A 25,678-nucleotide genomic window follows, 5' to 3' on the forward strand; every position below is an offset into this window, starting at 1 on the left:
GCCCAGTTCCTGGAGAGTTTTTATCATAAATGGGTGTTGAATTTTTTCAAAAGCGTTTTCTGCATCTATTGAGATGATCATATGGTTTTTATTCTTTAATTTGTTAATATGGTGTACCACATTGATTGATTTGAGTATATTGAAGAATCCTTGCATCCCTGGGATAAATCCCACTTGATCATGGTGTATGATCCTTTTAATGTATTGTTGGATTCTGTTTGCTGGTATTTTGTTGAGGATTTTTGCATCTATGTTCATCAGTGATATTGGTCTGTAATTTTCTTTTTTTGTAGTATCTTTGTCTGGTTTTGGTATCAGGGTGATGGTGACCTCATAGAATGAGTTTGGGAGTGTTCCTTCCTCTGCAATTTTTTGGAAGAGTTTGAGAAGGATAGGTGTTAGCTCTTCTTTAAATGTTTTATGGAATTCACCTGTGAAGCCATCTGGTCCTGGACTTCTGTTTGTTGTAAGATTTTTAATCACAGTTTCAGTTTCATTTCTTGTGATTTGTCTGTTCATATTTTCTATTTCTTCCTGGTTCAGTCTTGGGAGGTTATACCTTTTTAAGAATTTGTCCATTTCTTCCAGGTTGTCCATTTTATTGACGTAGAGTTGCTGGTAGTATAGTCTCTTAGGATGCTTTGTATTTCTGCGGTGTCTGCTGTAACTTCTCCTTTTTCATTTCTAATTCTATTGATTTGAGTCCTCTCCCTCATTTTCTTGATGAGTCTGGCTAATGGTTTATCAATTTTATCTTCTCAAAGAACCAGCTTTTTGTTTTATTGATCTTTGCTATTGTTTTCTTTGTTTCTATTTCATTTATTTCTGCTCTGGTCTTCATGATTTCTTTCCTTCTGCTAACTTTGGGTTTTGTTTGTTCTTCTTTCTCTAGTTCCTTTAGGTGTAAGGTTAGATTGTTTATTTGAGATTTTTCTTGTTTCTTGAGGTAGGCTTGTATTGCTATAAACTTCCCTCTTAGAACTGCTTTTGCTGCATCCCATTGGTTTTGGATCATCATGTTTTCATCGTAATTTGTCTCTAGGTATTTTTCGATTTCCTCTTTGATTTTTCCTGTGATCTCTTGGTTATTTAGTAACGTATTGTTTAGCCTCCATGTGTTTGTGTTTTTACGTTTTTTTCCTTGTAATTGATTTCTAATCTCATAGCATTGTGGTCAGAAAGGTTGATGATATGATTTCAGTTTTCTTAAATTTACTGAGGCTTGATTTGTGACCCAAGATGTGATCTGTCCTGGAGACTGTTCTGTGCGCACTTGAGAAGAAAGTGTAATCTGCTGTTTTTGGATGGAATGTCCTATAAATATCAATTAAACCTTTCTGGTCTATTGTCATTTAAAGCTTCTGTTTCCTTATTTATTTTCATTTTGGATGACCTGTCCATTGGTGTAAGTGAGGTGTTAAAGTCCCCTACTATTATTGTGTTACTGTCAATTTCCTCTTGTATAGCTGTTAGCAGTTGCCTTAAGTATTGAGGTGCTCCTATGTTGGGTGCATATATATTTTATATCTTCTTCTTGGATTGATCCCTTGATCATTATGTAGTGTCCTTCCCTGTCTCTTCTAACATTCTTTATTTTAAAGTCTGTTTTATCTGATATGAGTATTGCTACTCCAGCTTTCTTTTGATTTCCATTTGCACAGAATATCTTTTTCCATCCCCTCACTTTCAGTCTGTATGTGTCCCTAGGTCTGAAGTGGGTCTTTTGTGGACAGCATATATATGGGTCTTGTTTTTGTATCCATTCAGCAAGCCTGTGTCTTTTGGTTGGAATATTTAATCCATTCACGTTTACAGTAATTATTGATATGTATGTTCCGATGACCATTTTCTTAATTGTTTTCGGTTTGTTTTTGTAGGTTCTTTTCTTCTCTTGTGTTTCCCACTTAGAGAAGTTCCTTTAGCATTTGTTGTAGAGCTGGTTTCGTGGTGCTGAATTCTCTTAGCTTTTGCTTGTTTGTAAAGCTTTTGATTTCTCCATCGAATCTGAATGAGATCCTTGCCTGGTAGAGTAATCTTGGTTGTAGCTTCTTCCCTTTCATCACTTTAAGTATATCATGCCACTCCCTTCTGGCTTGTAGAGTTTCTGCTGAGAAATCAGCTGTTAACCTTATGGGAGCTCCCTTGTATGTTATTTGTCGTTTTTCCCTTGGCTTCTTTCCATAATTTTTCTTTGTCTTTAATTTTTGCAAATTTGGTACTATGTGTCTTGGCGTGTTTCTCCTTGTGTTTATCCTGTGTGGGACTCTCTGCACTTCCTGGACTTGGGTGGCTATTTCCTTTCCCATGTTAGGAAAGTTTTCGACTATAATCTCTTCAAATATTTTCTCTGGTCCTTTCTCTCTCTTTTCTCCTTCTGGGACTCCTATAATGCGAATGTTGTTGTGTTTAATATTGTCCCAGAAATCTCTTAGGCTGTCTTCATTTCCTTTCATTCTTTTTTCTTTATTCTGTTCTGCAGCTGTGAATTCCACCATTCTGTCTTCCAGGTCACTTATCCGTTTTTCTGCCTCAGTTATTCTGCTATTGATTCCTTCTAGTGTAGTTTTCATTTTAGTTATTGTATTGTTTATCTTTGTTTGTTTTTTTAATTATTGTAGGTCTTTGTTAAACATTTCTTGCATCTTCTCGATCTTTGTGTCCATTCTTTTTCTGAGGTCCTGGATCATCTTCACTATCATTATTCTGAATTCTTCTTCTGGAAAGTTGCCTATATCCACTTCATTTAGTTGTTTTTCTGGGGTTTTATCTTGTTCCTTCATCTGGTACATAGCCTCTTCATCTTTTGTATCTTTCTGTCAATGTGGTTTTTGTTCCACAGGGTGCAGGATTGTAGTTCTTCTTGCTTCTGCTGTCTTCCCTCTGATGGATGAGGCTATCTAAGAGGCTTGTGCAAGTTTCCTGATGGGAGAGACTGGTGGTGGGTGGAGCTGACTGTTGCTTTGGTGGGCAGAGCTCAGGAAAACTTTAATCCGCTTGACTGCTGATGGGTGGGGCTGGGTTCCCTCCCTGTTGGTTGTTTGGCCTGAGGCAACCCAACACTGGAGCCCACCCAGACTCCCTGGTGGGGCCAGTGGCAGACTCCGGGAGTGCCCACACAAAGGAGCACCCCCAGAACCTCTGCTGCCAGTGTCCTTGTCCTCACGGTGAGCCACAGCCACTCCCTGCCTCTGCAGGAGACCCTCCAACACTAGTAGGTAGGTCTGGTGCAGTCTCCCCTGGGGTCACTGCTCCTTCCCCTGTGTCCTGATGTGCACGCTACTTTGTGTGTGCCCTCCAAGAGTGGAGTCTCTGTTTCCCCCAGTCCTGTTGAAGTCCTGCAGTCAAATCCTGCTAGCCTTCAATTCTGATTCTCTAGGAATTCCTCCTCCCGTTGCTGGACCAGGTTTGGAAGCCTGATGTGGGGCTCAGAACCTTCACTCCAGTGGGTGGACTTCTGTGGTGTAAGTGTTCTCCAGTCTGTGAGTCACCCACCCAGCAGTTATGGGATTTGATTTTACTGTGATTGTGCTCCTCCTACTGTCTCATTGTGGCTTCTCCTTTGTCTTTGGATTTGGGGTATCTTTTTTGGTGAGTTCAAGTGTCTTCCTGTTGATGATTGTCCAGCAGCTAGTTGTGATTCTGGTGTTCTCTCAAGAGGGAGTCTAAAACTTTTAAAACACTCTAAACACAGTATTATAAATTGCTTTTACGTACATACAAATGTAGAAAAAGTATGAAATCATGCATAGATGGGATGATACATACCAAATTGAGGGTTGTGATTACTTCTGGGGGCAGTAATGAGTTGGGAGGGTTTAGTTGTTTATTTCTTTTGGGAAAATATATGGAACAGATACTTAAAACTATTAATTTAAAATTATTTCTTAATTTATTAAGTTTTAAAATTTGCACAATGGGTCCATGGGATGGTGAATACACTGGTGTTGTTAATATTATGTTCTGTACCTTTCTTTATGTTTGGAGTGTTTCGTAATTAAAAATTAAAAATAGATAAAAAGGATTGATATACATGGAATATATTCCTAAGACTATGATGTTCATTCTCTAGATAAAACATTCAGAGTCAAACCTGTCAGGTATCAGACACCTGAAACAGAATTGTGGCATTTCTCCCCCACTCTACCCTTACCACATGTCAACTCACCTCCCTTACCCCTCTCCTCCACCCCAGCTCATAACAAGACCTGCTTTCATAAATGATGTTTTGTCATTATTCTATGGGCTTTTATTATAGGACATTCTAAGAAACAGTTCAGGAGCTTAATTATTATAATAATATCATTAACGATGGGATCTTCTATATCACCAAGGTAGAAAGGCATATGACAATATGGAGAGTATCATAAATGTAGTGTAATATATTTAGCTTAGACTGATTTTCCCACATTTATTTTCTCTATGCTCTTTCTTCCTCTGTTTTCTTTTAAAATTTTTCTCTTTTATTTTAATAGCTATAATCCAATTGAAATCCTTCTTGGGAGGAAGTCCAGAGAAAAGTTTAGGAATAAACAGATTAATAGAAATTATCAAGAGGATTCAAAAAAGTATTTGAATCCCTAATCCTTCTCTTGAGTAAAAGCAGTTATTCATATAGACAAAAACTCACGAACAATACTAAAATTGTAAGGACTCTTTATTTAAAAGAGCTTCCTAAAAACTAAATATATGCATTATATCTTATAATCCTAATAGTTAAGTACTATTATTATGATCTTTTACAGTCAGGAAAACTTAAAGAGTTAAATAACTGGGCCAAAACAATGCAACTAGAAAATGGTAATATTCAAGCTCTGGTGTTTCTTACTCCAAAACCAGGCTCTTAACTGGTTTTTCTTTATTACATTACCTTACTGAAAAAAAAGATTTAAATTGAGGTGACATTGGTTTATAACATTATATCATGACCTAAGTTTCATGTGTACAACGTTGTATTTTGACTTCTGTATACACTACGGTGTGCTCACCACCAAAAATTTAGTTTCCATCCATCACCATACAGTTGACTTCCTTTACTCCTTTTGCTCCTGCCTCTTCCCCTCTGGTAATCACTACTCTGTTCTCTGTACATTTGTGTTTTTTTGGTTTGGTTTTTGTTTTCCAATTCATTTTGTGTTGTTCGGTTTTTGTATTCCAAATATGAGCAAGATCATACAGTATATTTGGTTTTCTCCATCTGACTTATTTCACTTCACATGATACCCTCAGTTTCCATCCATGTTGTCACAGATGGCAAGATTTCATTCTCTTTTAATGGCTGAGTAGAATTTCATCATACGTATGTAGATATGTGTATACATTCATTTGTCGATGGGTATTTATGTTGCTTCCATATTGTGATTATTGTAAATAATGCTGCAAAGAACATAGTGGTGCATGTATCTTTTTGAATTAGTTTAACTCTTATTCTTTACTTTTCTAATCTTAAATTAGACAAGTGTACTCTGGCATTTAACCTAAATACAAAGGCATTTTAATAATATTTTGATAAGATTGTACAAAAATCTTCCAACTGCACTCTTTAATTAAGTCTCTCTTCACCTTACTTCCCCACCCTCAGCCTTCCACAACTCTACTCATACAATCAAAACATCAGCCTGGTATATCTTCCTTAAAATCAACTGATTAATGAATGAGCTTTTCATATCAGATCTTTGTGATCTCATATTTATCCAAAAAGTGAAAATGTGGACTAAATGGTCTTTTCCAGAAGAGCATGGTTGATTTTAATATTTTTTCCTAAGAGGGATAGGAATATATATTACAGAGATGCAATTTCATGAAGAAATTCTAGAACCTCTCACAAGGTCTTGCTTTGGAATTAAGCTTTGTATTGATACAATGGGCTGAATCAGCCCACAGCTAATTCTAACCTCTGAATAAGGGGAAATAGATGGTTTTCCAACTCTTCCAAGAATTCTTGTACTTTTGTAGGAATTCAGAACAATACTTGAGAGACAGAGGGCACTATTAAATCATCATTTTTTTTTTTTTTTTTTTTTTTTGCATTACACGGGCCTCTCACTGTTTTGGCCTCTCCCATCGCGGAGCACAGGCTCTGGACGCGCAGGCTCAGTGGCCATGGCTCACGGGCCCAGCCACTCCGCGGCATGTGGGATCTTCCCGGACCGGGGCACGAACCCGTGTCCCCTGCGTCGGCAGGTGGACTCTCAACCACTGCGCCACCAGGGAAGCCCCATTTGTTATATTTTTTAAAGAGAATTTTTTAAAGGGATTAGAAAATATCAACAATAAATTTTTGGAAAATCTCCTAATTCACAAGCTGACATTTCTTCATGGAGTTAGAAGATATACTGGAGATGATTGCTTTGATAATTCTGATATTGTTGCTTTGCCTCTGAGGGGGCACTTAATCAGACTCTAATAAAAGTGAACAATCTGAAAATTCCTTGAGAACATGCAATTATGGTGTGATGCATCTTTCAATTCACTCACTAACATTCTGAGTGCTTTAAAAAGGTACTCCAGGGCTTCCCTGGTGGCGCAGTGGTTGAGAGTCCGCCTGCCGACGCAGGGGACACAGGTTCGTGCCCCAGTCTGGGAGGATCCCACATGCTGTGGAGCGGCTGGGCCCGTGAGCCATGGCCGCTGAGCCTGTGTGTCCAGAGCCTGTGCTCCGCAATGGGAGAGGCCACAATGGTGAGAGGCTGGTGTACTGCCAAAAAAAAAAAAAAAAAGGTACTCCATCAGCCATTCAGATAGTAGAAATGAAAAGCAGATGGATTGTGAAGGATAAAGATTGGAAGAGAAAAATGAGGCTCAACATCACTCCTGCATGTGCAGAGTATTGCTTCCATCTCTTCAGTTTACCAAAGCTCAGGTGTAGCTGGAAAGTGATATCTGTACCTCAGAGCCAATCTGTCAACAGCATCTGCCATCCCAACCTCCATCTCCACATTTGTTTTTACCATAATTTACTGTTTGTAGAGAGAGGATTTAGAACAGTGTAAGAAATAAATCTTTACAGCTGCTCCACAAAACGCTTAACACTTCACTAATGCAAAACATCACCAATACTAAAGAGACTCTGAAGGCATACCTGGGCAACTTGTGTCACTAGAGACACTTTAAGAATCCTACCGGAACTGAGATCTTAAAAGGACCCAACTCACTGAAAAGCAAAGATGGAAGGCTATAATTTGTAATTAGCAATTAATAAATAAGGTTGAACGTCCAGGAAAATTTCTGCAAACCTTCAAGCTTTCTACAGTCTTCTTTATGTTTTCTCCATTGATGTAGACAAAGTACAAGGGTACACAAAATATTTGCAGCCTGAGTTGAAGATATTTTAAAGACATTAGACATTAAAGACATTAGACATCCTATTGCCTCAGGAATAACTGGAAGTAACATTTTAAGTACTCTCAATAGGTATGAGTTTTTCCTGTCTTGACACTCAAAAATGTATATTTTTATTACTTTTTAAAAAGCATTCTCACCACACACAGACACACAGACACACACACATGTGTGCACATGCACAGGAGAAGTTAACTATGTGAGGTGATAAATGTGTTAATTATCTTGACCTTGGTAATCATTCCACAAAGTATATAAAAATCAAATCATCACATTGTATACTTTAAAAATGTATTTTTTAAGTTAAGCTTTTTTACTTTGACATAATTACAGATTCATATGCTTAATACAAAGAAGTCTCCTGTACTTTTTGCCCAGTTTTCCCCATCTTGTAAAACTGTAGAAAACATCACAACCAAGATATTGACATTGATACAGTCACGATACAGAACAGTTCCATCCCCATGAAGATTGCTCTTGTTGCCCTGTTATAACCACACCAACTTCCATGCTGTCCTTTTTCACTCATCATAATTCTCTGGAGGTTCATTTTAGTTTGTAATGTATCAAAAGTTTGTTTTTTTAATGCTGAGTAATATTCTGTGGTATGAATATATCACAGTTTCCTTAATGATTCACACTTTGAAGGACATGTGGGTTGTTTCCAATTTTTGACTTTACTAATGAGCTGCTATAAACTTTCGTATGTAGGTTTTTATATGAATAGCATTTTACATTTTCATTTCTCGGGATAAACGCCCAGGATTGCAGTTGGTGGGTCAGATGGTAGTTTCATGTCCAGTTTTTTTTGTCAAGAAATTGCCAGTCTGTTTTCCAGACTAGTTTGTACCACTTATATTCCCACCAGCACTGTCTGAGTGATTGTTTCTTCACACCCTCACCAGCGTTTGGTGTTGTCATTCTTCTTTATTTGGGCCTTTCTGACAGTTGTGTAGTAATATCTCATTGTGGTTTTAATTTGTATTTACCTAATGGATAGTAAGGTTGAGCATCTTTTCATGTATTTATTTAACATCTGTATATGCTCCTCTGTGAAGTATTTCTTCATATCTTTTCCCCATTTTCTAATTGGATTGTTTATTTATTGTTTTAAGAGTTCTTTATGTATTATCAATATTAGTCTCTGTGGTTCGCAGAAATGTTCTCTCATTCTGTTGTTTGTATTTTCATTCACCTAATGGGGTCTTTTGCTGAGAAAAAGTTTAAAATTTTGATGTCCAATTTATTCGTTTTTGCTTTTGTGGACTATGCTTTTCATGTCAAGTCTGTTAACTCTTTGCCAAGGCTTAGATTCTGAAGATTTTCTTCTATATTTTTTTCTAAAAGTTTTATATTATGTTTTACATTAAAGTATTTATTTAAGTCCATGATCTATATTGAGTTAATTTTTGTATAAGGTATGAAACTTAAAGGTCAAAGTTTTGTTTTGTTTTGTTTTCTTGTTTTTATCTGTGGATGTCCACTTCTCTTGCATCATTCATTAAAAATCCAATTTTCCTCCATGAATTGCTTTTTTACCTTAGTCAAAGTTCAGTTAGGTATATTTATGTGATACTACTTCTGGTTTCTCTATCCTGTGTCAATTATATGTGTCTGTTCCTTTGCCAATACCATACAGTCTTGATTACTGTATCTATATTATAAGTCTCAAAGTTGGGTACACTAGTCTGGCTCTGTCTTGTCACTGAAAAAAAAAAATTTAAAGCCTACTTTAAACGTCTTTGAATGCTCTTATTATATCCGCAGAACCACCTAAGTAGTGATTCAATATCCATAATATTTGGCGAATAGATTCAGAGGAGGTTGCACAAGATGCAATAGCACATTATAGCAACTAGTACTTCAGTGTTTAGTTATCATGTCTGCTTTCCATATAAGTTTTTCCAGGACAAATACCAAGGATTACTAGTTTAAAATACTCTTTCTTGAAAACTTGCTTTACATTTTGTAGAGTACTTGACTACTATCAGATTTTAAAAGGTAAGCTACTAGAAATGCTCAAAAGTGCTTTAGGAAATTGTACAGAGTTTTGTTTCTTTGCTTATTACATTATTTAGTCAAGTGAATATATGAAGATAAAGAAAACAGATGTAGGAAATGGAATGTAAATAGTGGCCAGTGAGACTTCCTTCCGCATGGGAAGACTGAGGTTCTTTATGACCTCACAGTTCTGGCTTTCAAAAAAAATAGGGAAGTAAATATAAGTGACACTAGCCTTCAGAAATATATTAACTATAAAGCTGGCTTTAACTCAAAGTATAAATTATCTAGCACATTAAATCTCACATATAGTCTCAACTACAGTTGCAATAATAGAGAATGTCAACTTCCAGTTCTGAGGATGGATTCTGGCCCTTTTCAAATTCTAAGGAGGACCTATGAGTAGGTTCTATATGGAGGAAGATCAGGGCATCCCAAAGTAACCTACCAGATTCCCTGAGGACAGGACTGTTCACACCCAGTAGACCCCCAACTCTGACTGGAAAACAGTCAGTAGACCTCCAATTCTTATCAGAAGTAATTACTTTCCCAGCTGAGATGGAGATTAAAAGTTTACGGAGAGGAAAGTCAAGGACTGTAGTAAAAATGACTTCCCAGATCCTGAGGAATAACCTGCCATTATTTATTATTCATTTAACATTTGTTAGATGAACCACAAAAAGCCCTGTGACTGTGAAAATAAAATATTCCTGTCAGACTGTAGGTTCTGTCAGAGACCTGCCTCCTCAGGTTGAACTGACTTTGAGGTTGAATTATTTTCTAAACAATTTTTGCAAGATTTAAACCTCTACATCCCCTAATTCTTTTTAGATAAAACAAGAAAGTTTGTTATATCTGTCCCAACATACTTTCAAATATGGCCATGAAATCTTGAGTTCTGAATTAAAATAATAATTTAAAATTATATATTTCATTCATCTGTCAATGGACATTTAGGTTGCTTGTATGTATTGACTATTGTAAATAGTGCTGTAATGAAAATTGGGATGTGTGTATCTTTTCAAATTATGGTTTTCTCTGAATGTATAAAGATGTGGTATATTTATACAATGGAATATTACTCAGCCATAAAAAAGAATGAAATAATGCCATTTGCAGCAGCATGGATGGACCTAGAGACAATCATACTAAGTGAAGTAAGCCAGGCAGAGAAAGACAAATATATGATATTGCTTATATGTGGAATCTAAAAAAAATGATACAAATGAACTTATATACAAAACAGAAATAGACTCAGAGACATAGAAAACAAACTTATGGTTACCAGAGGAGAGAGGTGGAGGAAGGATAAATTAGGAGTTTGGGATTAACATATACGCACTACTATATATAAAATAGATAAACAGCAAGGACCTACTGTATTGTAAGCACCCCCTTGGCCTTAGAACTAAGTTTTACTTTAAACTCTTACGTCTTTACACAAGACAAAATAATAATAGTTTAGTCATTAAGCAAAGTCAAGGACCTTTAGTTACTCCTCAAGGGCTATAGATAATATTCTGAGCCATATCCTGTGAGCTGTTTTGCAGATAACAAAGCTCCTACCAGGTGGAGGAATATGACCAAATTGTAACCATGACAGAAGCAACTCCATTTCATAGAATTCCGAGAACTGGCCTCAAAATGATGCTGATTAGACGACCACATTACTGATTTAGAGATGACTCTTAGAGCTGACTCTGCTGCTCTGCCCCCTCCCTCTGCCAATACACCCCTGAAAATCCCCTTGCCCCCTGAGTGTCAATTGGGAGTTGGTTCTTGGACATGAGTCTACCTTATCCCCTGGTTGCTGGCTTCCACAACAATGCAACCTTTCCTTTCCTACCAATACTCGTCTCTCGAGTATTGGCTTTTGAGCAGCGAGCAACTGGACCTGGGTTTGGTAATAGTGTTGCACAGGGAACTATACTCAATATTTTGTAATAACCTATAAGGGAAAAGAATCTGAAAAAATATATATATATATATATATAACTGAACCACTTTGCTGTACACCTGAAACTAACACCTTGTACAACTATACTTCAAATAAAATAAATATCAAATAATTTAGGATATGAATATGATGTAGCTATCATAGTGTTGAAGTTGAAGAAAAGACAGTTTCTTACACATTTTTTTGTATGTTCTGGACTCACTTCATCTTATAGAAATATTATATTTTAAGCTAAAAATGAAGATCTGACCACTGTCCTCAGCTTCACATTTGGATTATTTAAGTGAGTTTAGTCAGTTCTTCTTGACTCTCTCATAAGTGCTGAGTAAATCTCAAGGTCAACAAATTCAAAATTGCATTCACAGAAGAACCTTTTCTACTTCCCAATACCACCAGAAAGGCTCCTCATCCACTCTTTACTCTCTTATTTAAGATCTGCACTACACACTCAGTGATTAAAATTGGAGACTTCAGAACCATCCAGTTAACTCAGCTTGTCCTGATTCCAAGTTTACTGGGGGGAGAAGAAGATTATGATTAAATTTGACTCTTCTACTCTTGGCAAGATGAGACCTCCACTCTTGGCAAGATGCAGCATTAGGAAAAGGATTTACTCTTCTGTCTGAAACAATTTAAAAAAAAGGAAAAATCTTATGAAATAACAGTTTTCAGACATTGGATATCAGGCAAAACAGGACAGTGGTCTCTGAAAGGGAGGAAATAGTTGAGTTCTATGATTGCTCCAACTCATAGCATGGGGAGAGTTTCCAGGCAGCATCTCAGAAAAGGGGGAATCCAGGCAGAGTCTGGTGATAACCTAAGTTGAACAGATGGAGTTGGGAGTCTGGGGAAGACAGGTGGCTAGAGTTTGCAGGGCAGAGTACCAGAAAGGAGAGACATGCACAGATAGAAAGAGCTTCAGAAATTCTGTCCCTTATTCTCCTGAATACTGATCAACACATATCTGTCAGAAAACTACCTCAGGGTAAGGAAATAATCACTCAGAATTATTAGCTGAGATGATCACAAGGGCTCACACAGGGTTGAGACTAATGCACATTCCAATCAGAGTGGAAAACCTCAAAATTAATGGAACATCAAGTACAATACTCAGAAAAATATTGCCTCAGCAGTGAGGCAAATGCAGTCCTAGATTAAAGGTTGTTTTAGTCTTACCCAATAAATCTTAAGAGCAAACTGTTTCAAATAACTGTGTCCCAGAATAACACTCAATAATATTATAGAAATAAAAATATAGATAGTATTAAACAAAGTAAAATGAGCAATACCTGGCCCTCAATTGAAAAAAATTACCAGGCAGAAAAAGAACAAAAATACGGCTCTTAAAAGAGAGGAGAATCAAACAATAGGAATGGAGGCAGAAATGAAAGAGATGTAGACAAGAACAGCAAAAGTTATGAAACCTATATTACATATGTTCAAGAAGGTAGAGGAAAAAATGAGTATGCTGAGTAGCAACAGGAAAAATATATAAGACCCAAATCAAATTTCTAGAGTAGAAAATTACAATGTTTGAGATGAAAAAAATATGCTTGATAGAATTAACAGAAGTTAATTCTGTTAATTAACAGAATTAAGTTAATATAGATACTGCAAAAGAGGGAATTAGTGAACTTAAACATGTAGCAATAGAAACTATCCAAAATGAAACACAGACAAAGAAATGGATAAAAATCCCCAGAGGTTCAGTGTACTCTGGGACAATTTCAAGTAACCAAATATGTGCGTAATTGTAGTCCCTGAAGAAAAGGAGGTGAGAGAGAGTATTTTAAGGAATAATGGATGAAGGTTTTCCAAATTTGCTTAAAAAATCTAAAAATACATGGAAACTTAATGAATGTCAAACACATAGACGCATAAAGAAAATGACTTCAAGTTACCTGACAATTAAATTGCATAAGATCATGTAAAGAAAATCTTAAAAGTGGCCAGAGGGGAAAAGATACACATTACATGCAGAACCACAAAGTTAAGGATAAAAGCACATTTTTTCAACAAAAAGAATATAAGCCAGAAGTCTTTCAACATCTTTAAATTCCTGAGTAAAATAACACTGTCAATCTAGAATTGTATTCCCAGTGGAAATATCTTTCAAAAATGAAGGCAAAATAGAGATTTTTTCAAACTTACAAAGCTAAAAGAATAAAAGTTATAACAGGTATTAAATTAATTGAAATAACAAGCCTATATGAAAGGAAAGAAGAATATGGGAAGATATAAGACACTTTTTGATCTTTTATATTTTTTAATCTTTTAAAAGATTATCTACTGTTTCAATAAAAAACAATAGCAATGCATTTTGAGGTTTATGACACATGTAGAAATAAAACACATGACGAAAGAACACAAAGATGTGAAGGGAGCTATAGGTATGAACTCTTGTGAGTCTTATAATACACATGAAGTGATATAATATTACTTAAAGTAACTGTGATAAGTTAAAATGTATACTATAAATTCTTAGACAACCACAAAAAATTATGGTAAATAAGTCAACAAACGAAATAAAATTAAATCACAAAAATGGTCAATTAATCCAAAAGAAGGTAGTACAAGAGGAAAGCAAAAACAAGAACAGGGCTTCCCTGGTGGCGCAGTGGTTGAGAGTTCGCCTGCCGATGCAGGGGACATGGGTTCGTGCCCCGGTCTGGGAAGATCCCACATGCCGCGGAGTGGCTGGGCCCGTGAGCCATGGCTGCTGAGCCTGCACGTCCAGAGCCTGTGCTCCTCAACGGGAGAGGCCACAACAGTGAGAGGCCCGCGTACCGCAAAAAAAAAAAAAAAGAGAACAAATAAAACAAATAGAAAGATGGTAGAATTAAGTGCAGTCATACCAAAACCACATTAAATATAAATGGCTTAAACACATAAATCAAAAGACAGAATCTGTCATATTTGACTAAAACCTAAGAAAACAAAATTCATTTATATTGGACTTCCCTGGTGGTGCAGTGCTTAAGAATCCACGTGCCAGTGCAGGGGACACATGTTCAAGCCCTGGTCTGGGAAGATCCCACAGGCCGCGGAGCAACTAAGCCCATGAGCCACAACTACTGAGCCTGTGCTCTAGAGCCCACGAGCCACAACTACTGAACCCATGTGCCACAACTACTGAAGCCTGCGCGCCTAGAGCCCATGCTCCGCAACAAGAGAAGCCACTGCAATGAGAAACCCGCACACTGTTAACGAAGAGTAGCCCCCACTCGCTGCAACTGGAGAAAGCCCGCGCACAGCAATGAAGACCTAACGTAGCCAAAAATAAATAAATAAATAAAATTTTTAAAAAATCAATTATATTTTACCTACAAGAAACCCACTTTAAATATAAAGATACAAGTAGTTTAAAAATAAAAGGATGGAAAAAGATATACACCATTATAAAATTTTAAAAAGTTGTAATAGTTACATTAATATCAGTGTATTTCAGAATGAAGGATATCAACATTGATGAAAAGAGCACTGTATTGTGATACAGGCATATACTCATAATGAATATATAGCAACCTTAAATGTTTACAAACTAATCAAATACCAGAGCTTCAAAAAACATAAAGCAAAACCAGATAAAAATGCAAGGAGAATTGACAAATCCACAACTACAGGCAAAGATTTCAACATTCCTCTCTCAGTAGTTGATAGAACAAGTAGAAAGCCAAAAAGGATATAGAATAATTGAAAATTCTATCAACCAACTTGATTGAGTGACACTCTAGAACACACCACGCAACAACAGCAGAATATATATTCTTTTCAAGGGCACATGTAATATATACCAAGATATTCTTTCATAAACAAATCTCAATAAATTTAAAAGGAATCAAATTCTACAGACTCTCCCAGATAATTGAAGAGACTGCTAACTTATTCTCTGAGGCCAGCATTACTCTAGTACCAAAACCTGACAACAAACAAACAAAAGACCTATAAGAAGGCTAAAGACCAGTGTCCCTCCTGATCACTGATGTGAAAATTTTAAATAAAATTTTAGTAAATAAAATTTAACAATATATAAAAAGTATAATATATCATGCTCAAAGTTAGTTTAATTCAATGTAATTTAGCAAGTTAACAGACTAAAAAAGAAAACCATAAGATCATCTTGAAAGACACAGCAAAAACATTTAACAAATTCCAACATCTATTGCTGATAAAAACTATCAGCAAACTAGCAATAGAAGAGTTTCCTCAATCTGAAAATTCTACAGCTAACAAACACTGATAACTAATGGTAAGAAAAAAGAGGGTTTACTGCTAACAGAAGGAAAAAGATAAGGATATCTTAAAGCAGAATAAGAAATAAAAGTATCCAGATTGAAAAGCAAGAAATGTAAGTGACTTTATTCACATAAGACATTATTGTTTATGTTAGAAAATCCTATGAAGTCCACAAAAAAGCAGCTAGAACTAATAAGTAAGCTTAGCAAGGGTACAGAATTTAAAAAATCAGTGTATTACTAAATTCTAGCAACTATCAATCAGAAATTGAAGCTGAAAAATAGAGACTTCCCTGGCAGTCCAGTGGTTAAGACTTCGCCTTCCAATGCAGGGGATGCGGGTTCGATCCCTGGTCGGGAGCTAAGAACCCGCATGCCTCGTGGCCAAAAAACCAAAAACATAACACAAAGCAATATTGTAATAAATTCAATAAAGACTTGAAAAATGGTCCACATCAAAAAAATCTTAAAAAAAAGAATCTGAAGCTAAAAAATACAATTTACAATAGCATCAAAAAATGAAATACAAAAAAAACACAATAGCATAAAAAATATGAAATACTTATAAATCTGTTTAAAGATGAGGACTGTATACTGAAAACTATATAGCATTGCTCAGAGAAAGGAAGGAATACGTAAGTAGAGAGATACAGTGTTTATGAGTCAAGAGAATCAAAATTTTTAAGGTGTCAACTCTTCCCAAGTTGATTTATTGTTTATGACTAGAGTTTATTGAGTCCCTGTCGTAATCTCAAATGTTTTCACTTTTGATATGCACTTTAAATTGTCTAAGGTGATAAAATCCATAAACTCCCTCAAGAAGTGTGAAGGAAGGAAGGATCCTGGAAGCTAGTCTGGAAATCCAACATCTAAAAAATATAATATTGTTTGAAGAAGGGGAGTCTTCACACTAGAAACGGATTTTGTGGCAGTCAGGTTTAGATGGATCAAACATGCTGTCTTTAGAACATCTCTTCTGCCCTAAGCTTTTCCACCAAAACTCTCTCCCACTCTTTCAGAATCACTTGGAGTTTGAAAACCATTGCATAATATAGAAGGCATGTCATTTTCAAGCTTTGTTTGAATATTTATTCCAAGGCCATAGAATATGAAGTAAATGGAGAAAGCTATCTGTTTGTCATTTCTTTATGTAGGAGCGCTATAAGAGGCCACTATTCTTAGAGGCTCTAACAAACACAGTCTCTGACTCTTCTGAAGAGTCCAAGCATATCTGCATCTCTTAAAAAAAGATACTGTGTCAAGAAAAAAAGTTGCACTAAATAAAAAAAGATAAGAATTAAGCATTAGAATAAATAAGGAAAATAATGGAAATGTCAGCCTTAACATGGATGCAAGAGCACACCACTCTTCTTTGAATGGAGAGGCTCTCTGACTTTTCTGGCATTTTGGTGATCTTCAGTACATACTTTTTACAGAATAATAACCACAAAGGCATAGAGTCTGATTCAGTGGCCCAGCCATAGACTTGCCACTGAAGAGAGGTCAAAGGGTAGGCTCAGCTCAGCAGGTGTGCAGAACTACATTTGTCCAGATTCATCCACAACCCTGCAAACAATGCTCCAGGGAGCCCTGACAATATGGGGTGGGAGGGGATTGAACTATCTAAAAATCCCTGAAGTGAAAACTAATAATGAGAGTAGTTTAATGGAGTTAGAGGCTCATTTGATACCAACATTCCACAGTATTCCAATAAGGTATTGAACTTGTTTTTTAGTATTGTATACAGTGTCTAAATTGTCCTATATTTTCTTTGTGTGCTGAATTCTGTAAAGTGAAAATGCATTTTTAAAAATGCACACTTTGTTCACTGTTTTACCTTCAGCGTGCTCTCTCAACCAAAGGGTAATTGGGTAAAAGTTAAATGATTCTTTGGGAATGTTTGTTTAGGTGTTATTACTAAGGGAAACCTTTTAAACTTAATAAAATTAGCTTACCTAAGGTTTCAATGAGATTCTGGCTAAGAGTCTTCTGAAGAAGGAGTTTGACCAAGCTTGGTGACTGTGTGTGAGCAATTACTTCTGGTGATGTGCTAAGGAATGATAAGAAAATAACAGTAATAAGAATAACCTAATATTAAGCTTTTATTATGGCCAGTCACTGCCCTAAGCGTTTTATGTGTATTAATTCATTTAATTCTCATAACCCTATGAAGATATTCTTGTGTCATCAGTGGTCCATTTTCAGATAAGAAACTGTAGCATGTAGAGGTCAAATTACATATCTGAGGAAGGTATGGTGAGTTGTGGAGCAAGCATTCAGTCCTGGAAGTCAGCCTCCAGATTCTATTCTCATAAGCAGTGCTCTAGACACAATGGTTTTGGTCTTCATTTGAGCTAGGCTGATTTGCTCTGTTCTGTGGCTCTAGGTTACATCAGTTATTTTTGCCATGAATTTATTAATATACTGACTCTTCTAGGTGAAGGATGTGAGCTTCAGGCTCCGTCTCTCTTGCACTTAACACGAAGCTCTGCAGTAGAGTTGGTTAATGGCAAGGAGTGTCTAATACAGGTGGGCCTGAGATACACTTTCCTCCCAGAGGATCCCAGAGAGGTGCAGAGGGCATCCCAGTTTCCCTACACCCTTGAAGTGGTGGGTCAGTGGGGCTTGTGGCTCCGTTCAAGAGATGTTGATTTTAGGCATGACATGAGAGGTACATGAGCCAGGGAGTATGAATAGATCTTGGAATCAGAAGTAAAAGATAAAACCGATAGGAATCATACATTTCAGAGGATTGTTCATCTCAGTGGAAGCCAACACGGACAATTGCTGATCACAAAGACCAGATGCATCTCACTCATCCAGTGCAAGTTTCATATGTAAGGTTCACAGAACTTAGATAAAAACCTCAAGAAGAAAGGAACAAGAGAGGGGATGTAAAAAACAAAAACCTAAGTTGACTAAGTTAAACTCTGAAATCAGAAAAAGCACTGAAATGACTAAATTGACTTCGATTTAAAGTGTGCCGCTGTTGTGAAAAGTGGAAGCTTGAGAGCTAAATTAGAATACTTTTCTTTGAACTTATTTTATGCTTTTTCAGTATTAATTCTAGTTTCTTTTTAACCCATATGTTTACCAATTTGGTTACTCACCATTTCTTGTCATGTCACACAACTTTTGTCTTGAATTGTTTTTCTCTTTCCTTTGTTACATATGTTAGACGTACCTTTATGAGCTTTGGTTATTGGTAAACTCTCTTAGTTTTTATTGGTTTGAAAACGCCTTAGTTTTCTTTCATTCTTGAAACATAGACTTTCTAGATGTACAATTTTAGGTTGATAGCTCTTTGTTTTAGCACTTGGAGATTCTTCACTGTTTCCAGTTGTTCTTGAGAAGGTAGCCTTAGTCTAATTATAGTTCCTTATATGTAATCTTTCTTCTCTCTCTCTCTTTATTACCTTTTCTTTCTTTTGAGTGTTCTACTATTTCACTCTCATGTAGGTGAGGGCAAATTTCCCTTTTAAAAATCCTGCTTTGGATTCATTATGCTTCCTGAAAATCTTGATAGGTTGTTTTCACTAATACTGGAAAATTGTTACCCATTGTACCTTCAATGATTGTGTCTCCCTCATTCATTTTACTATATACTCTTGGAATTCTGATTAAATATATGCTACATTTCTCATTCTAGCTTGCATTTTTCTTAACTTCTCCTTCAGAGTTCTATCTCTGTGTTGTATTCTAAATAATTTTTTAAATGTGTTTTCAAGTTCACACACTTTCTTCCAGTTTGTATAGTGCTATTTAAACTATTCATTAAGTTTTTAATTTAAATCATTATACTTTTTCTACTTAAAATTTCTATTTGACACCTTTTCATATCTTTTTTTAAACACCTTTATTAGAGTATAATTGCTTTACAATGATGTGTTAGTTTCTGCTTTATAACAAAGTGAATCAGCTATATATATATACATATATCCCCATATCTCCTCCTTCTTGCATCTCCCTCCCACCCTCCCTATCCTTTTCATATCTTTCTGGTCACTTTTCAGGGTCTCTAGTTCCTCATTGTATTTGTTTTCTATTGTTGCCATAACAAACTACCACAATACTTATTATTATCTCAAAGCTCTGTAGATTAGCAGATTTGTCCAATACAAGTCTCACTGGACTAAAATCAAGGTGTCTGCAGGGTTGCATTCCTTACTGGAGGCTCTTGAGGACAGTCTATTTCTAGGCTTATGTTGTTGGCTGAATTCAGTTCCATGCAGCTGTAGGACTGAGGCCTCTGTTTCCTTGCTGGGTTTCAACCAGGGTCATTCTCAGTTTCTAAAGGCTGCCTGCATTCTCTGGCTTGTGACCCTTTTCATCATCAAACCCAGCAACACTGGGGGGTCCAGTTCTCATGTTTCAAATCTCTCTGACTTCCCATTCTGTCTGATCTCACCCACCTGACTCTTCTGCCTTTCTCTTCTGCTTTTAAGAGCTCATATAATCACATAGGTTTATGAGTCTTCACTTTATATTCTTTATTTAATAATTAGAATATCTGTTGTCTTTGCACTTTGGATTTTATTTCTTCTGTTTATGTTGTCTCTTGCACAAAATGCTTTATGTCTTGGCAGAATTTATGGGTTTTGATTATAATCTTAGAAATTCTTTGAGCCCCAACTTGAGGAAAGTGTTCCTTTTTTTTGGCCAGGTAGTTGGGGATGTTATCAGCCTAGGACTGTTTTAAAATTACGTTTCAGATTGAGGTACCTACACATATTGCTATTGAGACTTTAGGCCCCTAACCTGGATGGTTATGAATTTTCAAAGGAGATTTTACCCCTCCACCAAGTGCATAGGCCAAAACATGAAAATTCCCTTGATGTTTCCCTCCACAAGGTGGGTTTTTTGTGTGTTTTTTTTCTCATTTTCACTGAGAGTATAGCCCTTGGAGATCCTAACTCTATGTAATTTTCCATTCAACCCCTAACTTGCTTGGGTCCTAGCTTGGTCTCCCATCCCTCGTACCCTGTGTACTTATTAAAAGAAAATTTCAATATCTCTAGGGACTAGCAGTTTCTATCTTCAGTCCTTGCTTAAGTCTCTGGACATTTGCTGGTCCTTCTATATATTTCTCTTCTTAAGGACTTCTATTTTTCTTTTTGCCTACATGGTAATGTATGTTATACAATATTTATTATTATTTGGCCTTAAGAAGATCTCCCCCACGTCTAGCCTCCAATGTCTATACCACCATACTGTCATTAAGAAAAGCCCTTTTATTTCTCTTTTCAAACCCCACATCTTTTTGTTCCTAAACAAATGAAGGTCCTCATGTTTGGAAAACCTTTTAATTTTTACTTTATTACTTTATTTATGTGCTGTTTTTACTATTTACTCCTGGACTAATCTGATCTTACTCTGCACTGGGGACATTTCCCAGTGCATTCCCAAAACTTACCTAGTAAATTGTTATTTTGACTAAAATACTTTGTTTGGGAATAACATGGCTGATGCTGCTCTGGGGTAATAATTTAAACTATTTTTATTTTTATATTACATTACAGTAATAAAACTGAATGTTTGGGTTTACTCTTTCATTGCTAGTACAATCCTCTCCCTCCTGAAAATAAAAGTATTTAATTGGGAAAAATCCACACACAAGTAAAGGTAATAAGCATTCAATAACTAAACCAAGAAAACTGGAACAAAAGTGTCATCACAAAGATTCTTATCAAATATTTAGCCATGGCAAAGATATAATAAAGTATCTAATAATAAACTTTGACATATAATAATATGTAGTACACATGTCCAGACACGTGTCATGATATTGTTTTATCAAATTTTGCTAATAAATTTAGTTAGTAATACTGGCTAAAAGTGTACCTTCCTACCTCCCAAGCTGAAAAAGAACAAAGTCTTGGAGACCAGGTAGGGTGAAAACAGTGCACACATTTGAAAGGAAGGAAAGCTGAATTCTAGAGGTGCTGACATATACAGTGGCAATTGTGGTGAGTGAAGGATACACATATGCTGCGGAGCCCTCTAAGCACTTGCAAGGAACAGACAGTAAATAGGCACTTAGTGAAATTGCTCCTATTATCTGGACAAGATCCAACCGTAAGCAAGATACAGGGATTTAAAGTGACAAAGACTTCTAGTTAACTTCTAAGTAAGGCTCAATATAAGAACAAAAACACTGTCTACCCTAGAGTGGGAAGACAAAGATTTGTCTGATCATCTGTTTAGGCTGTCTTTTGGAAACTTTCAAAGACAGTATGCACCTCTCAAACTAAAAGAACTTGAGAACTTTGATGTAAATGGGACAAATATGAAATGGATGAGTTAAGTCATTTTTGATATATCAACTAAACATAAAGATGTTACAAGAGAACCATACGGCTCACTTAAACAAATTTTAACAAAGTATCATTTTCCTGCATTTTTCCAGCTGGCAGCTGTTGGAAGTAATTCTGTTAAAATGATTCAAGCTGAAATGTTTATATTATTTTCTTGAGAGCAAAACTTACTATAATTTGAAAAGTCATTTCATTTTTTCATAATGAAAATATATTCATCATATAATATAATTCAGCACTGATAAATTGAATGACTAGAAAAAAGCAGAAATGTAATAAATACTATGGATCATAAATAAATGTGTAACATATGATAGGGAAGGGAACAAGTGAACAGGGTGAACATAGATGATTTACACAAAGCAGCAATATTATATTGTCAGGCTTAAATAGACACATTTTTTTCTTGAAAAAGTGGTTAATTTTGCATTGAGTAATTAATAAACAAATAATAAACATGGGCTATTATATATAATTTTTTAAAGAAATGTATGACTTTAAAAAACCCTCTTTACCATATTTAGTTTTCAAGAATAACTTTATAAATAATGTCATTTGCACAAAAAAACCAGGTCTGATGAGCTCTATGAAAATTAAAGCTATTAAAGGTGTTTTTTAACCTTGTCTTCCATTTTATTTTTAGCATGAGAATTGCTCTAACTTCTCCATATTTTCCTAACTGTACACATTTTTTGTCTTTTTCAGTTTTTTGCCTTTAGTCTAATTTTGGAATGCCAGTAGACCTTACAGTTTAACATCCTGAATGCTAGGAGACTATTTTCTTCCTACTCTTGTTCGAATGTTCAGTTCTTTTTTCTTTTTGGTTTGCACATAAATAATTTATTTTTTTCTTTTGCAAATATATCAACAGTTTCAATTTTTTATTCTTTATTTTCCCTCTGGTATTCCATTTCAATGTTGATGCAATGGAGTTACATGACTATTTTCTGTATCTGCATACACAGTGATAATTCATTTAAATTTCGGAATTTCTTGTTTTTATGTATGACATTATGTAGTTCTGAAATAAAATAAACATTTAAGCAAAACTGTTATAAAAATCCACAAATGTGTTAATAATTTTATACTGTTTAGCTTTCTTTCCTAACTATACCGTGCTAATAGTGCGTCATAGCAAGCCTTATCCATAGCTCTACAAAGTACATTTCTCAGTGCACCGAGATCATAAAAGTATGAATTATCAATACTTTAACCATAGGGTCAAATAGAAATTAATCCTTATCTATTTTCTGTTGTTTAGTGGATTCAGCTATAATTTTGCAACTACTACTTTCAATTTTTTTTTTTTTTTTTTTTGCGGTCCGCGGGCCTCTCACTGTTGTGGCCTCTCCCGTTGTGGAGCACAGGCTCCAGACGCGCAGGCTCAGCGGCCATGGCTCACGGGCCCAGTCACTCTGCGGCATGTGGGATCTTCCCGGACCGGGGCATGAACTCGTGTCCCCTGCATCGGCAGGCGGACTCTCAACCACTGCGCCACCAGGGAAGCCCTTAACTTTCAATTTTTATACTATATGGATATTTCAAGAGTAATCTGATTGGAGTATTTTTTAAATGAGGGAATGTATATTTTACTTAGATTAAACTTTTCTTTTGCACTACCAGATGACCACAGCTTTGATTTTTCAGAAAATTCCCTTGGACACTACAGAAATGATTTATACAAGTAGCTAATAAACTTGTATATTTTATTTTCTATTTCTACCTTCATGGAAAGTTTCTGAAATAACAAATTGACATTTGAAATGTTACACTGAACCCAAAGTGTAAGATGAAGCAAATGACCTAATCTCTTGAAGGTCAAGTTATAAATTATTCTTATGATGAAGCAGGATGCATATGGTCCATGAGCAAAATCTCAACTGAGGGCTTCTTCATGAAGGCACATAGATGGTCTTGGTTGCATCTCAAAGCAGGTTTGGGGTGTTTTACAGCAGCTACACCAGGACTAATTTAAGTGTCATCAGTTTTCTAGAGCCAAATTTTGTAGTGAATTCTTAGTGGTTCCCAAAACCCACCACAGGATAGTCAGAGCATTCATGCTTGTCATGGCATGGTCTCATTACTAACTGCAGGAGCCCAGGAAGGGTAAGTGTGGAGGTCAAACATGGGTACAATCCAGGTAAACATGCCAAGCATCACGACAGCAACACCCACAATATTAACGCCAAGTCCAGCTTTAACCTTGAATACGAAAGAACATGAATGTCAGTCTCAAAAACAAACAAACAAACAAAAAAACCCCAAAACAACCTATGGGAGAATTGGAATACTGTTGAAGAAGGCATATGTCAGATTTACATGCATCCTAAATGATTAGTATCAATGATTGGTTTCATAAGACAAGGAGTCCTTCCACTCATGTCAAAAAAGAATCTGTTCCCAACTAAATGCCATTTAGGTTGAGAGTCTCAGAGAGGTTCCTCTTAGGAATATACTGAAGTCATTCTGATTAGAGAAAAATCCCTTTAAAAATCTGCCGTTTCATGTCAAATCAGGATTTGAGTTTTGCGGTTTTGTATTTCAGTGAAAATAAGGTTCAGGTCACTATATGAAAACTGAATCCTTCATATTCACTCCATATTATTTTTAGTTTAGCCTTCAGTATTCTCTTATTGAGATTTAATACCTCTTCCATTCATCTTTCTTAGAGTTCCCATTTTTCTAGGTCTGACGTCATTATTCTTGTGGCACTAAACAATCTCAAATTGTTTTCTAGCTATTAAGATAGAGGTTGGCAAACTACTGCCCATAAACTGTTTTTGTAAAGAAAGTTTTGCGGGACCACAATTCTGCCCATTTGTTTACATGTTGTTGTTGGCTGCTTTCATGATTCAGTAGTTGTGACAGAGACCATATAACCCACAGAGTCTCAAATATTTACTCTCTGGCTCTCTACAGAGAAAGCTTGCTTATCTCTGCATTCTCTGTATTAAAACATGGAGCCCCAAGGCAAAATAAACGTTATAGAGGCCTCCTGTTCTGTCCATGCAAGCCTCTCGTTTATTTTAGAATCCTGGTTTTTTTTAACATTCATATACCTAGCACAGTTTATATTGTATATTATGCTCATTTTCTTTACCCAAAGGAGATTATACGACTTCTGCATAGAGGCATTTCCAGAATTTTTACGTTACAGGGGTTTAGGGACAGCAATCTGTCTGGAAGAAAAGAACCTGGGGCTTAACTTGGAACTGCATTTGCACAGCAAACTCACTGAATTGCCTTTAGTTATAGTCTTGCTTGGTTTGTTCTGAAAGATGGTGATCAAGATTGAGAGAAGAGCAGGATATTCTCAAGCTAGTCCTTCTCTACCACAACTTTTGTAATTGGCAAAATGTGCACGTTTTGTCACTTAAAGTTTCTATTATTACTTGCTTGTGCTAATTTCATTTCATTTCACTTCATTTCATTTCGTTTTATTTCAGGTGCCACTATTAGAATCAGAAAAAGAAAGATGACTTTTCATCAGTCAAGCACTGAGCCCAACATCTTATTCAGAGCAAATGTCAGTTCTGTAAATATTCATGATAGTAAACCACAGTGCTTGATTGCTGAATTTCATTAACCCTTTTGCTTAGGTCAAGTTGGGTCCTGATCTTGACATGTAAGCTTAAGCCATATTGTTTGCTCTCTTCCTCTGCCAGCGTATTACTGATGCATTCAATATCTCTGTATTTGTGACTGTAAATATTAATGGCATGTTTGCTTCTGGTTATCACTCTTAAAAACAATTCTATGGCCAGTATCACTCTTAAAAACAATTCTATGGCCAGTCATGAACTCACCTTCAGAAGTAGTACTCAGGCTATGCA

The 25,678-nt window shown here is 36.0% G+C and overlaps 1 protein-coding gene across 1 annotated transcript in view; it reads right to left on the reverse strand.

Annotated features, from left to right (window-relative positions):
* Positions 1 to 22,709: 22,709 nt before the first annotated feature.
* Positions 22,710 to 25,678, reverse strand: part of SLC13A1 (solute carrier family 13 member 1) — a 77,843-nt gene continuing 74,874 nt past the window's right edge. Inside the window, exon 15 of the mRNA XM_019924675.3 lies at positions 22,710 to 24,047. Coding sequence (XP_019780234.1) covers positions 23,910 to 24,047 — 138 coding nt within the window. The 3' untranslated portion in view covers positions 22,710 to 23,909. The remainder of the gene's footprint in view (positions 24,048 to 25,678) is intronic.

The sequence above is a fragment of the Tursiops truncatus genome, chromosome 9, assembly GCF_011762595.2.
Source record: "Tursiops truncatus isolate mTurTru1 chromosome 9, mTurTru1.mat.Y, whole genome shotgun sequence".
Lineage (NCBI taxonomy): Eukaryota > Metazoa > Chordata > Mammalia > Artiodactyla > Delphinidae > Tursiops > Tursiops truncatus.